The sequence below is a fragment of the Musca vetustissima genome, unplaced genomic scaffold, assembly GCF_032173495.1.
Source record: "Musca vetustissima isolate MV318-11 ecotype Yass unplaced genomic scaffold, APGP_CSIRO_Mvet_v1 utg22263, whole genome shotgun sequence".
In the NCBI taxonomy this organism is placed as follows: domain Eukaryota; kingdom Metazoa; phylum Arthropoda; class Insecta; order Diptera; family Muscidae; genus Musca; species Musca vetustissima.
In genome coordinates, this window is record NW_026878523.1 from 158659 (window position 1) to 172902 (window position 14244).

The 14244-nt window shown below is 33.0% G+C and overlaps 1 protein-coding gene across 1 annotated transcript in view; it reads left to right on the forward strand.

The window, feature by feature from the left end:
- Positions 1 to 6491: 6491 nt before the first annotated feature.
- The window catches only part of LOC133323261 (hemicentin-2), a 37417-nt gene continuing 29664 nt past the window's right edge, over positions 6492 to 14244 (forward strand). Inside the window, exon 1 of the mRNA XM_061532203.1 lies at positions 6492 to 6715. Within this exon, the coding sequence (XP_061388187.1) occupies positions 6622 to 6715 (94 nt within the window). The 5' untranslated portion in view covers positions 6492 to 6621. The remainder of the gene's footprint in view (positions 6716 to 14244) is intronic.

Below are 14244 nucleotides of genomic sequence, written 5' to 3' on the forward strand. Positions count from 1 at the left end.
GTACTATCGAATTCGGAATGTTTTGTCGGCAAAATCGGAAGAATCATTAGAATTTCTTCACAAATTCTAAACCAAACTCGAGTGAAAAAGGGGAATTTTAGATGTTCTGCAAAATATCGAACAAAACTCTAAAGAATCATTCGAAAATGGGCAGAAGATAGGAAGCAATTCCAACAAATCGTTCCTTTGATTTGAAATTTGAGCAGAATTTCGAAAAATTAACGGTTGCTTGATCCAAAATTGGGAAAGAACTCTGAATACTTTCGAAAAATTTATTCGAAAATCTTAAAAAATACTGACATTTGTCGGTTGTTTTATAACCCAGAATTTCAATGGATTATAGTTTTGAGCTGTTATCGTTAATCTGATATAGTTTTAAATATTACCATGCCTCTTCAATAGCAAACGCCCCACATGTTTTTAGACCAAGTAATTTTTCCAAAACTACATATTGTCAAGTCTTTACGCTTTTATGTCTTGTGAGGATAGTCGATGTGAGGATAGTTTTTTTTAACTGTACAGCACATTCTGTTAATATAACAACATTTCTTCGTACGAATTTAAAGTGAGTAGACAAACAAGTTTATGCCATGTCGTTGTTTGTGGACTCAAATAGAAAGCCTCAACTGGTCTTCTATACATTGTTAGATTTTTCCGGGACAGTAGTGATACATCCAACAATGACCCAATCCCTTCATCCTCTTACACTGTGGCAGTAGTAGCAGTTCGTGTGCATTATTCCATGCAAAAACTTGCTTTTTATATAACCTTTTTGTATTCATGGTCCATATTGTTAGATGTCCCCTGAGTTCCTATGGTTTAGACAAATGCTGGTGTGTTTGTGTGGGAGGATGTGCGTACGTGCACATTGTCACCGAGCGGATATGCACATACTGCCAAAAGCAGCACTAGGCGACAGTAACATTTTTCTGCTCTTACTCAGAACATTATGACAAGAAATATTGTTGACAGTAATTGTAGGGAAAGTACATTCTCTTTCATGTACAGGCATGGTCCTACAATTTGAAGCATTCCTTTAACAGAAAACAGGATAATCGTCGTCCATTGAATGCAAGCAAGACAACAAAACTGGAGCCAGAGCTATATCTAAAATTAATTTTCAAATGAATGTTGCTGTTGCAGACACTCACACAGTTTCCGAGTTTCCTAGATGCACATTTACAACCAATTACGTATAGATAGTCTATGTCAATGAGAAAATGACTGGGAAATAGTACTTCTAAAACAAGAACATTGACTTCTTCTTGGTTTGTAATGTAAATTTAATTGAAAAATTTGCAAACATTTACTTAAGCCAGCCCACAAACGATGATTGATATATGCATGTTTAAATCAAACAATGAAGTATTAAAAGACTGAATGAACAATTCTGTGAAATCTCATATCAAATTATTGGAATTTAATATCTACACAATAAATAAATGTGTGTTTGTCTGTGTCTTCCATGAAAATATGAATAATACTGAATGTCAAATGAGTAATTTAAAAATGATTGAGTTTAATTAAAATTAAATGTAAATTATATTAGTTTATTAAAAAAGGAAATCACAAATAGATATATATGCATGTATGTTCATTTATAAAGACATTTAATACAAAGAAAATGTGGCATATACCTGCAAGTCTCGTCTGATTTGACTCCATATTAATATCATAGTTTATAGTGAACTGGACTTGATTATCTTTACTTTTTTAATAAGAATTAAAAATGACAGGTGTGTAGTGGTATTCCAGTAATAATAATATGTGTTTACAATGATCAAATCAGTAATCAATATATCAATCATATATACAATTTACATATGAGGAATGCTTGGGGCAAAGCTTTTCGCGATTTTTTTTTCCAGCTCCATGCCTTCTTGGCATTTTCTTTGCGATTTTCAAAATGAAACTAAATTTCAGATTTTCAACTAAATTGCAGCATATTTGTTTTGAAAACTGTTTATAAAAAAAGCTCGTATTATAAATACTTCAAATAGGTCAATTATATTTTTTGCGATAAAAATTCATCCTCAATGTGGCTTCAATAAAGGTTATACACATTGAAGTGTAAATATTATGAAGTTTTCGAAAATTTTTCCAATCCCTACATAATGCATGAAGAGAAATTTTAGAGTTAAAGCAAGAATTATACGAATGCAGTCGACAACTAGCCTTTTGTTTAAAATGCATCAAAATAAAAGATAAAATGATATTAGCCTTTTCTACACTTCTATGTTTCCATTTGTTGATTTCAACATCTTTAGATATCACATTACTAAACTGCCAAATTTTCAATAATATTTATTTAATTCAAAGTGTGTAAATCAACAATAAATATATTTACAACAGCACACTTAATTAATTAATTGCATTAAAAGATAATCAGATGAAGTATTTCGCTATGTAATTGTGGTATCATCAATAAAGCTTACAAACTTATGGATATTATATTCAAACAAAAGCCGATTATTTTCATTAATTATTTCGAACTATGCAATTCGATGAATTTTCGACATTTCGGATTTACACATTATTTTCATGCATATATTATGCCTTTAGCAACACCAAGTACACACAAACCTGAGATAAACGTGTGTGTGTTCTTTTAAGCGTATTTACAAAATGTCTACATTCCAGAGAAATGCTCTATTAAATTATAACAGTTCCTGCATTTAATGGTTTGTACGATCTGCTATATAAGCACATATTTTCCATGCATGGCTTCGTGACCCTTTTTGCCCTAATAAGTGGATCGTACAATATGTTTATATTTTAGATATTAAAAACTCAAATTCCAATTTTGCTACAATTTTATTTAATTTTCGAGGGATTACAATCTTTCGCATTCAGGAAATGTGTCCGTACAAAACCTTTTACCACACCGGGCGAATTTAATTTTTATGCAACGCCAAACATAGACAACATTGTTAAAAACTTGATAATGTCTATTTTCCAAACAATTGCTTTTTTAATCATTTTATGTGAATTACAACACAATATTGACTAAAATCGGTCAAAATGACCTCATTCTAAAAGAATTTTTATTGTGTAAAGATTTTTTAAACCTATTTTTTAATATTTTTTACATTATTTACAATCATACAAAACGTTGTTATACCCTTCACCACACTGTGGTACAGGGTATTATGTCTTTGTGATAGATAGATAGACCCATGGTTCCTTTTGAGAATATGCATAGAATCACTTTCTGAGTCGATTTATGCATGTCCGTCCGTCCGTCCGTCTGTCCGTCTGTCCGTCTGTTGATGTTAAATTGTAAACAAAGTACAGGTCGCATTTATAATCCGATTTGGCTGAAATTTGGTACAGCTCATTTATTTGGCCCAAAGACGAACCCTATTGAAATTGGGAAAAATTGGTTCAGATTTAGATATAGCTCCCATATATATATTTGTCCGATTTACGGACTTTAGTCCCTGAAAATCTTTCGATTTGCACGAAATTTGGCATAGCGTACTGAATTGAGCCTCGAAAGATGTGTGCCAAGTTTCGTGAAAATCGGTTCAGATTTAGATATAGCTCCCATATATAGTTTCGCCCGATTTTAGGTAAATGGTGCACCAAAGTCCCAGAAAATCTTTCAATTTGCACGAATTTTGGCATAGCGTACGGAATTAAGTCAAGAATGACGTGTGCTAAGTTTCGTGAAAATCGGTTCAGATTTAGATATAGCTCCCATATATAGTTTCGCCCGATTTTAGATAAATGGCCTACCAAAGTCCCTATATATCCTTAGATTTGCACGAAATTTGGTATAGCCTACTGAATTAGATCTAGAATGATGTGTGCCAAGTTTCGTGAAAATCGGTTCAGATTTATATATAGCTCCCATATATAGTTTCGCCCGATTTTAGGTAAATGATGCACCAAAGTCCCTGAATATCTTTTGATTTGCACGCATTTTGGCATAGCGTACTGAATTAAGTCTAGAAAGACGTGTGCTTAGTTTCGTGAAAATCGGTTCAGATTTAGATAGAGCTCCCATATAGTTTCGCCCCATTTGAAGTTAATTGTCTACCATAGTCCCTATATTCTTTCGATTTACACGAAATTTGGTATAGCCTATTGAATTAGGTCTAGAACGATGTGTGTTAAGTTTCGTGAAAATCGTTTCAGATTTGGATATAGCTTCCATATATAGTTTCGCCCGATTTTAGGTAAATTGTGCACCAAAGTACCTGCTAATCTTTTTATTGGCATGAATTTTGGTATAGCGTACTAAATTAAGTCTAGAATGATGTGTGCTAAGTTTCGTGAAATCGGTTCAGATTTAGATATAGTTTCCATACAAAGTTTCGTCCGATTTTGGGTAAATGGTGCACCGAAGTCTCTGAAAATCATTCGATTTGCACGGATTTTGGCATAGCGCATTCAATTAAGTCTAGAATTATGTGTACACCTTCTATATATATTTTCGTCCGATTTTAAGTAAATTGTGCACTAAAGGTCCACAGCTAGGCCGATTGACACAACGTAGTGAAATTAATATAAATTAATCTCGGGCAAGGTTTGCTTCAAATAGGTTCAGATATAAATATATCGTAGCTTCCATATATAATTTCGACTTATTTATGTCTATTGTACACCAAATAATCAATAGGTGTATGATTGAGATTAAATTTTAAACTGTGCAGCATACCGAATAGCGTGTGTCAAGTTTGCTTTAAATCGATTTACACAAATCTGTCCCACTGTGCGCAAACGACTCTAAACTTGCCCAAATTAAATGAAATTTAGCATAGGTTCCAGAAAGACATAACAATCATATATTTAAGTTCGTTCAATTTCATGTCAAAATTCCTTCGAAAAGGCGACGTCTTTTCTGATACATATGTTGAATATACCCAAGGTGGTGAAGGGTATGTTGCCCAACTTTATACTTTCCTTACCAAACGGTTTTCGATGTTGTTGTACTGATCTGGTTATATAAGAAATTTACTTTATACAATAATAAAAGTAGTTTGATTATTTAATATTTCAATGACCGATTTTATTAATATAGGTATAGCACATGTGAATACGGGGAATGAAAAAGAGGGGATGCAGCTACTATTAATTAATAAACGTAGTAATTAATAAACGTAGTTCTATGTGGCACAAAAAGTCACCAAATTTTAAAAAGCTGTGTCATAATATACACAATTGTTTTTGTACTTGAAATCGATCAAAATGACCGCCCTCGTTAATCTAGTGTCTGTGCGTACCATCGATGCAGAAAATCAAAGCTCGATTGTATGTCTTTTGTCAAGTTTCCACAGCACATTGAAATTAAAATTGCAAATTTAGTTGCTTAAATAATAAATAAAAATTGCTCGTTTCTTAAATTCTTCCTGTTATTCTTTTTCTTCCATTTTCTATTTAGAGATCAGGAGCAATTTCTGTGCATTCCACATCAGTAGATTTGCACAGAGCCCCAGAACTCAACGGAAGGAAATAGACCAACGAATCAACTACAAAAACAAGAACAACAACAGAAACCACCTACAACTCAATAATCAACCTACACGCAACCAGAATACGCACCCCAGAGAACGAACGTTGTGTAATAACTGCTTGAACACGAAAATAACAATAAGGAAAAAAATAGAAAACATATCGGACTACAAACCCCCTCCGAATACGCAAATCAAAGTGCAAGTGACATTTCGCGAATAATCCAAGTCTTGTGTGCCACAACCGGGTATGATTTCCATAATTGAACACAGCCACCAAATGTAAAGTACCAAGCGAGAAATCAACATATCTTTGGCTTAGCGCTCCGACGAAAGACATCAACGTGAAATAAGCAAAAAACTAAAATTCGATTATAGTTGACCCCATCTGACATCATCTATCATTTGGCACAACAAAGAGCATCACTTGATATCCTTGCCATGAGGGAATAAAGGAAACGACATTCCAATCGACCAAGGGAACACAAAAAAACTGAAAAAATACATGAAAAATGATACAACCTAATACGATTATGACCAACAAAAATATTCGCACAATAGCAAAGTATCATATTCTGGACCAATAACAATAAGCATTAAAAACCAGGGGAAGCATACAAAAAGCGCAGGAAAATAAACAGATCTCCACAAAAACGAAGCAAAGAAACCCATCAGCAACTATCACAAAAACGAAGAAAATGTATACAAAATAAAAAAAACACAATCGAATTAATTTTATTGTCATTACAAAACAATACAACAATCATCGCTCACACACACAAAAACGAACAAACGCGACAAAGAAAGGAAACAAAAAAACAACACTCAAGAATTACAAGCAAAATAGCACATTAAGGACGACATTTATCCCCATGCGTCATTTGTCATTACAACAATCGTAGAAGAACAAAGTGCATTGTCATTGCCAGCCAGCAATACGACCAAACGATTTGTTCAATTCGCATTTAGTTTCCTCCTGTCAGATATTGGACGTTAATATTGCAAGACAAAGATCGAATCGCGAGGAGACACGATCGCATTGCCGGCAATACACGAATAGGCCACGAATGCTAAACGTGTGACAAACGCCTTCGGGTTCTCCTCCACTGCACCAATATCATCATTGGTCTTGTAGCAGGAAGTACAATTGAAGGAGCTGCCACAAATGTTGCCCACATTAACGCCAATGCATTTGCTGGAATTACGTCTCATCTTACTTTGCCTGCCATCCATTATACTGGCCACAACACTGGAGCCAGGTAAGTGGAACCAAATATTAATAAATATATTGCCATTCGTTCAGTGCATCAGTTTTTATTTATTGATTTTTGAAACATTTTTAATCATCCTGGCAATGAAAACATAGTTCGAAGTGCTCTTTTTAAACCTATTTTAATATTTCAATAAAATAATTAACCATTTCATGGGCTATTAATAAATCAACGAAATCGATTGACAAGTTTTTAGTTTTTTATAGAACTTACGTGCAATTTAATTTTGTTCTTAAATCTCTTACAATAAATTTCATTTATATTTGTTAACAGAAAACCTTTTTACATTCTCTTTTAGGGAAATTAATTTTATAAGAATGATTTGCAAATATATATATTTTTTTACCAATATTATAGAATAGTTTAGCCAAAAAATAACAATTTTTGAAATTATACCAAGTTGTGAACCTTTACCGATAATTATTTCTAAGTCCTTAAAAACTTCAGCCAATTCGATTTGAAAATGTGACTGTGATTATAACAGCACCCAAAAGATAAACCCAGGCTACAACTCGAATTTCCCATTGTCAAAAACCGCACCCAATTGAAATCTAAAACAAATATGCTGCATGGTTGGTTATTTTTTCGTGGTGACTAAAACTCAATTTATAGTCCATGAAAAAAACAAACGCATTTTCATGTATTAGAAATTTAATAAGATCAAAAAATTACCCATATTTTCTTGCAAATACTCACCGACAAGTCTTTCGAATGTATTGAGCAGCACTGATATTTTATTAATCTCCTTTTGGTATGATGACTTTATATATCTACATATCCTTGTTATGTAATAGGGATAGATGCACACCATCCATGGCACTATAATATCCTCACCACTTTGTTCAACAAAGCCGTCTGGACTCGAATATTTGTAAGAAGAGAATCGTTCATAAACCCTTTGAAATGCTATAAAACCATTAGGTAATTAATTTTTCATGGTTTTGCTTTGATTTGGTGTTATTTGTACTTTAGCAAATACATGCATTAGACCATTGTACCTGCTTGGGTGCAACTGCAAAATCATGAAGTAGTTGGTCCGTCAATTTGGCCCGTTTGAAACAAATTCCTCCTGGTACAGGTGGCATTTCTTATCCGGATAAGATAATTTATTGGCTCAAAGTCGAAACCAATTGAAAAATCCGTTTAGGTCTACATATAGTTTCTATATATTTTTACATATAGTTTCTATTTTTTAGTAGACTTTAATGTGAATGGTGCACCAAAGAACCAAAATTTGTATTAATTTCTCTTTCGAAATGAGCAACATGATCGAAGTTGCAATGAAATGGAAAGCCAGAGCGATACTACATTCCCACCATTACGCGACGCGTTTCGCCGTTGGTTAAGCGGCTCATCAGGCATATTGTGCAAGGTGTCTTACAAATGTCGTTACTTGATATATTGTATTTATGTCGAATATTGTTGCTGAATTGCATCTACGATTTAAATTCAACCGTGTCAAGGTTCGGACATTTGGCATCACACCAGAACATTCCTTTTCATTCCTTGTCTCATTAACATATCCCGTTTACAGTTGACTCTATCATGGCCTATATTAAGTTATATATATATATATAAATATATATTTTCGTCTGATTTAATGTAAATGGTGCACCAAAGTCCCTATATATCTCTCCGTTTGCACGAAATTCGGCACAGCGTAATGAATTAGGTATAGAATAATGTGTGTTAAGTTCCCTGAAAATTGGTTCAGATTTAGATATAGCTCCCATATATATTTTCATATCGCTCCCATGGGGTACCAGTCCCTTAATATCTTTCGGTTTGCACGAAATTTGGCACAGCGCAATGAGTTTGGGTTAATTGCTGTGTGTTAAGTTTCCTGAAAATGGTTCAGATTTAGATATAGCTTCTATATCTGACCAAATGAAAAATTTAGTATCGGTTGCAGAATGACATATTTATTGATCCAATTTCATTTTACTGGTCCTTTAAAAATGCGACGTCTGTTAGGATTCATCTGTTGAATATACCCAAAGTGGTGAATGGTATCATATAGTCGGCCCCGTCCAACTTTACTATTTTCCTTACTGGTTATATTTAGATTTAAGGGCGCAGGAAGAATTCAGTGAACATTTTTTTGTTTGCATTCCTGCAATCATATCTAACATAACTAATGTTTTTTCCATCATATATATTACCTACTAAAAAATTATTATAAATTTCCGTAAAATGCCATAGGTGAGGCACATTTGAACTTGCCCAGTAAACTCCAGTAAAAAAACTGATTTATTAATTTTGGGCTTCGATTTTTCTACATTTCAAATGGGTTAATAAGACTACGAAATTAACTGTAATTGTAACTATATTCATTTTTGGTATTTAATTTCATCTCTTAGTGTCCAATTTATTCCGAATTTTCATTCATCTTCTTCATTCATCATGTTCATCTTCTTCTTCATATTTTCACAATTGAACTACGATTTTGTATTGCTTACTAAATACGTTCAGTTGATGTCTAATATTTGGTATTTAAAACATTCAATATTTTTGTTTAAACTTTCAAACATTGTGTTGGTGGTGTGCAAACCATTGTCAACCAGATAACGCAATTTATAACAACAACGTGCAGATGTACAAATAAACAAACAAGATTTTCCATTTACCTTCATTCTCGCCATTCTAGAACTGAAATGTCCATAACGAATTTCAGTTGTGACGTGTAATAATTCCTTGGCCCACTTATCTGATTAACAAAATGTAATAACTTTTCAATTTAAGTCCTTCCGCCTACCTCCAAAGATAACTTCAGTCTTGTGGTTAAGGTAGATCATTTGCATTTCCATAAGATTTGCCGCGGCCTTTTTTGGGTCCACTGTCCTCCCATTTACTGTTCGCACAAATAATTTATGCCGTGAAAACCACAACAATTGACAATGGAGCCAAAATGTGTCACTACTGTTGGTTGCCAGGGGATGTATGGTGCGGTTGGTAAACACGCTTCTAAGGCCGCTATTTTTGTAGAAATATTTTGAAATTCGAATTGAAATTTATGCAAAAAAAGGGAAGTCCAACACAAATCCCAAAAGTTAACATAAACAAGCATACCTGCCCAATCCCCTTCTACTTCGACATGGCATTAACAAACGGCTAAAATCAGTTGTTTGCCGTTGTTGTTTTGGTGATGGTGGTCAGAGCTGACAACACCAGCACAAAATTCACAGATAATGGCGACAAATGGCTTGAACTGCTAGTCACTGGCACGGGAGACAGTGGCAAGGACAGCCATGTCCTTTGTGCTAAGTAATTTTACTTGTTGGCGTAGGTATCTGTTAATCTGTCCCCAGTGTCTTTTTATTACACCTTATTATTACGCAGCTACACTTGGTGGATGTCGAAAATTCCCATCGTACGATTGTTTTTGCAGCTGCACGATGGTGGGGTATCTGTTAGCTGGGCACCGCCAAATGAGGAAAAGCAGGCGTTCTTTGTTACCAGTTAAGGTCACACCAAAAGGCCCTCCAACAAATGTCGCGACATGAGATGTACATTTCAGATACTTAATATTTTGGAATTGCTTCGCATATTCCTATTAGTTTTGTTGGTTTCCAGAGATACTGGCAACGGCCGAATTAGTATTCACATTTCAACGACACTGAAATGCTTTGTGCGGAATAAAGAGGTTGGTAATTTCTTTATTAATTTTTATTTGATAACACTTTAAGGGCAAACTTTGAAATATTTTAATGGCCATAAATTATGTTTTTGTGAAATATATTAAAAAGTTTCGCCTGCTTATTTGGTTGTGTTTGGCAAAATAAATCAAAACCTTTTTATGATTTACAGACAAGAAAAAACAATTTCCTTATAATTTAAACTTAGCAATTAAAGCAATGGTGGCGGAACACTCTACACAATACACCAGGTGCTATGGCGAAACATAATAAATATAATGGAAACATGAAAAGACTTTCAGAACCAGCAAAATATATTCAAATGGAACACTCAAACCCTGATAAAGACTACCGACAAGAAATTGCATCCAATAAATTTGTGAAACAATTTTATTGTATGCAATATAACTAAAATCTTTTAGCAGATATTTATTTTTTGTAGTGCTGCTTACCGAGAAATAAGATTTACGTTTTAATTTGAAAATTTGTTAGTTAATATAACGAAGCATATTTATAGGAACATGATTTCATGCATATGCTAAAGAGTTATTATTCATCGGGTAAAAGGGATGGAGTCTTGTAATTTTTTCTATACCGCCAATTGTTCTCTTAAACATATATATATATATATATATATATATATTATATTTGCATCACAATAGCTGGGCCGAATTAAATATTTTACAAAAAGATGTGAATTTGTATATAACATGCAAAAAAGATGATTTTATTAACTTTTAAAATAAACTAGAAATAACTATTCTTAGCCGCTGACCTGTACGACCATCCAATGCCAGCACGCCTACTGCAAATAAAAATGGGAAAGCGTGCTATATTATTATTTAAACCCAATTAATCTGAAATTTTACACTGTTTATTTATTATACCCAGGATGAAACCCAGTTGAAATTGGAATTGGAGAATCGGCTCAGGTTTAGTTGTAGCCTCCCAAAAAAGCTCTGAAAACCACATTTTTGGCCGATTTTTTGTAGAAACAAAATAATTCTATCTTTAGTCCTGCGCACATCATTAATTTACGAATATATAGTTTGAAATTGTTTCAAGTCCATTTTAGGTTCTGAAAGACATATCTTGGTTTTCTAGTAAAGTTTACAAAACATATTACGTTATATATTCTATCATGTGGCACAAAGCCACAAACAAAATACCACTTAACAATATTTTTGAAACAAATCAATACATAAATTTCTAAATAAAAAAAATCTTAAACCACATTAAGAAATTTTTAAACTGACATTAAACGGCTCAAATATTAATTTCTGACGATATAATAGGGAGAATGCATCGATATAATTCCAATATGGGAGAACTTAATAAATTTAAGACCTCCTATATGTATTTATTCTGCAGAGCGTCTTTCAGATTCACAGAACAAATTCGACTGCTTCTTTTAAAGTTTGTGCCATTTCTGGAACAAAAAAACTTGTTCGCATTTCGATATAAATTAAAATTTAATATGTTTTGACAGCGGCGAATTGAATTTTAATCTGCTTACTCTAGCTGTGGTTGTTCCAACCTTAAAGGAAATTATATTACTTCGGGCAAGGTTGATGTCTTTACATATTTTATTTCTTTATCCGTTAAATGCCGCTGGCAGAATCATATCTTGCATATCATCAAAGAAAATAAAATGGCAATTGACGCTTTGATACTCAACCAAAGTAACAAAAAACGGATATTAAAACATGTCAGCTGAACAGTTTTTTACAAAAATAATGATAATAATATAGAAGATTAAGTCAGTGGTGGTATTACTATACACAGCTCGGCCCAATTATCTATGAATGTTTCTAAGAAAACATGCGAATGTGGTGCCTATAGCTTACATAAACATAAAAACGAGTTACTCTATAAAATATTAAAACAATAAATAGGGTTCGCAACTTTACATAACATAATAATGGGAATGTGAAACATGTCTGCGAAGAGAGTTTTTATCCTATGAGAAAACGAAATACCAAATTACAGACATTCGGGCAAGACCTGGACCTACATTGACAATTTTCTGCGAAGCCTAGAAACTACAGTTACTTTGTTTAGAAAATGTAGCTAACATCCTAAAAATACAAAAATGGGGCAGTTTTAAATGTTTTATGGTGGAGGGTATAATATTCAGATATTAATTAATTAAACGCGTTTTTGTTTTAATTTAAAAATAGATAGTATTTAATAAGGAATATAATAAATAACAATATAATATAAATCTACACATGCAATGCAAATTTAAAACTATTTAACACACTGTAAGTACGAGCGAAGAAAGTAAACATAACAAGGTTTTAATCTAAAGGTACGAGCGTCTAAAGATTTTCTACATTTCAGTTGACATACATAAGTATTTGCTTACTACACAAATGTACATATCTTTTGGCAAACAAGGTCAGAGCTAAGTTAACATTCTTGGAATTCATCATTCTCGCATTGCTTCCTATGCTCGGCGCTTAAAGGTATCAATTTCCATTAGGCCGCATTCAGACACATTTGCCGTGTTTGCATTACTCTTCCAAGTTCAAATGAATTGTGTATTTTATGGTGAATGGTGAACGTTTCCTCATGTGTTTTACAATTTATGTTAAACTCAACCGATAAACGGGCCAATGACAAACCAACCAACAAATGAGGCAAGAAAATATGTTTTTATGGCCTGAACCCATTTGAAAATGATAGTCATGGTGCGATAAGTGTGATGAGTAAAAAAAGTTTGATACCATGCAAACGAATGGATACTAAAAGTAATGTGTAAGAATTATAATAGAATCATTTTGAAAAAAAAACTAAATCGAAGTTATTCTTCTCGATAAGAAACATGTATTTCGGGTTATCCAACAAATTATATATTACATATTCTCTGGATTCAATGGGCTATTCGATATTTGCAATATTACTTAACACTCGTAACTATATTGAGTAGCGAAGGGACAATATTATGTTGAGTAGCTCATATATGCATGTTAATGCATACATGAGCTAATCAATATAAATGACTGAACCGATTTAAATCCTAAATATCTTTCTTATTTGATATACGTAACGCTCTTGCTATAGGAATAATGGTACGGATTTATATAAACAGTGGTTTGTCGTTTCTTTAAACAAAACATACATGGAATGGAAGACAGACGGGCGGATGAAAATAAATACATATATCGTCACAGAATGTGATTCTTAGCAGATCATCACCCACCCGTCCCATTGTATGATGTTAAACAAGTAGTATTATTTTGCAGTTTTTAATACCCTTACTTACTTTTCAACCAGACAAAAAATTCATAGCAAAATATAATATTACCTTCAATGTTGCTAATAGCTAAAAGTATATGGTGACATTTCGACCTAACGTAGAAGAGGTTAATGCGGATTGTAATTTCAAATGACTATATACGTTGGAAAACGGGTTCTACTTACACATAAAAAACATTCAACTGTTTATAGCCAAGTGAAGTGTTTTTCTTTGAAATACAATTTCTTTTTTTTCCTTAGGGTATGTATAAAATTATTCTTCTTTTATCTTTGTTTTTTTGCCTTTATTTAAAACAAAAACGTTAAGTACGAATGTGAACTCAATCCTTATATCTGCCTTTATGCCCTCAACCGTGAGGAGAGAACTTCTTATGATGGCTATTTCATTGTAAATTTACTGATAGTAGGTTATTAACGTGGGGAAATGAAATACCAATAACTCGAAAATAGGTCTGGTCACCATGGAGAAAAATTAATAATTTTCGCAAATATACTTTTAAAATTAGGCCACTTTAGTGGGAAAATGCTTCTAAAACTTTAAACACAAATTGGTGGAACCTTAATATGCTGTCATTGTTAAAATACAGGTCTATGTAGAACATTTTCGGCATACATGTGTAA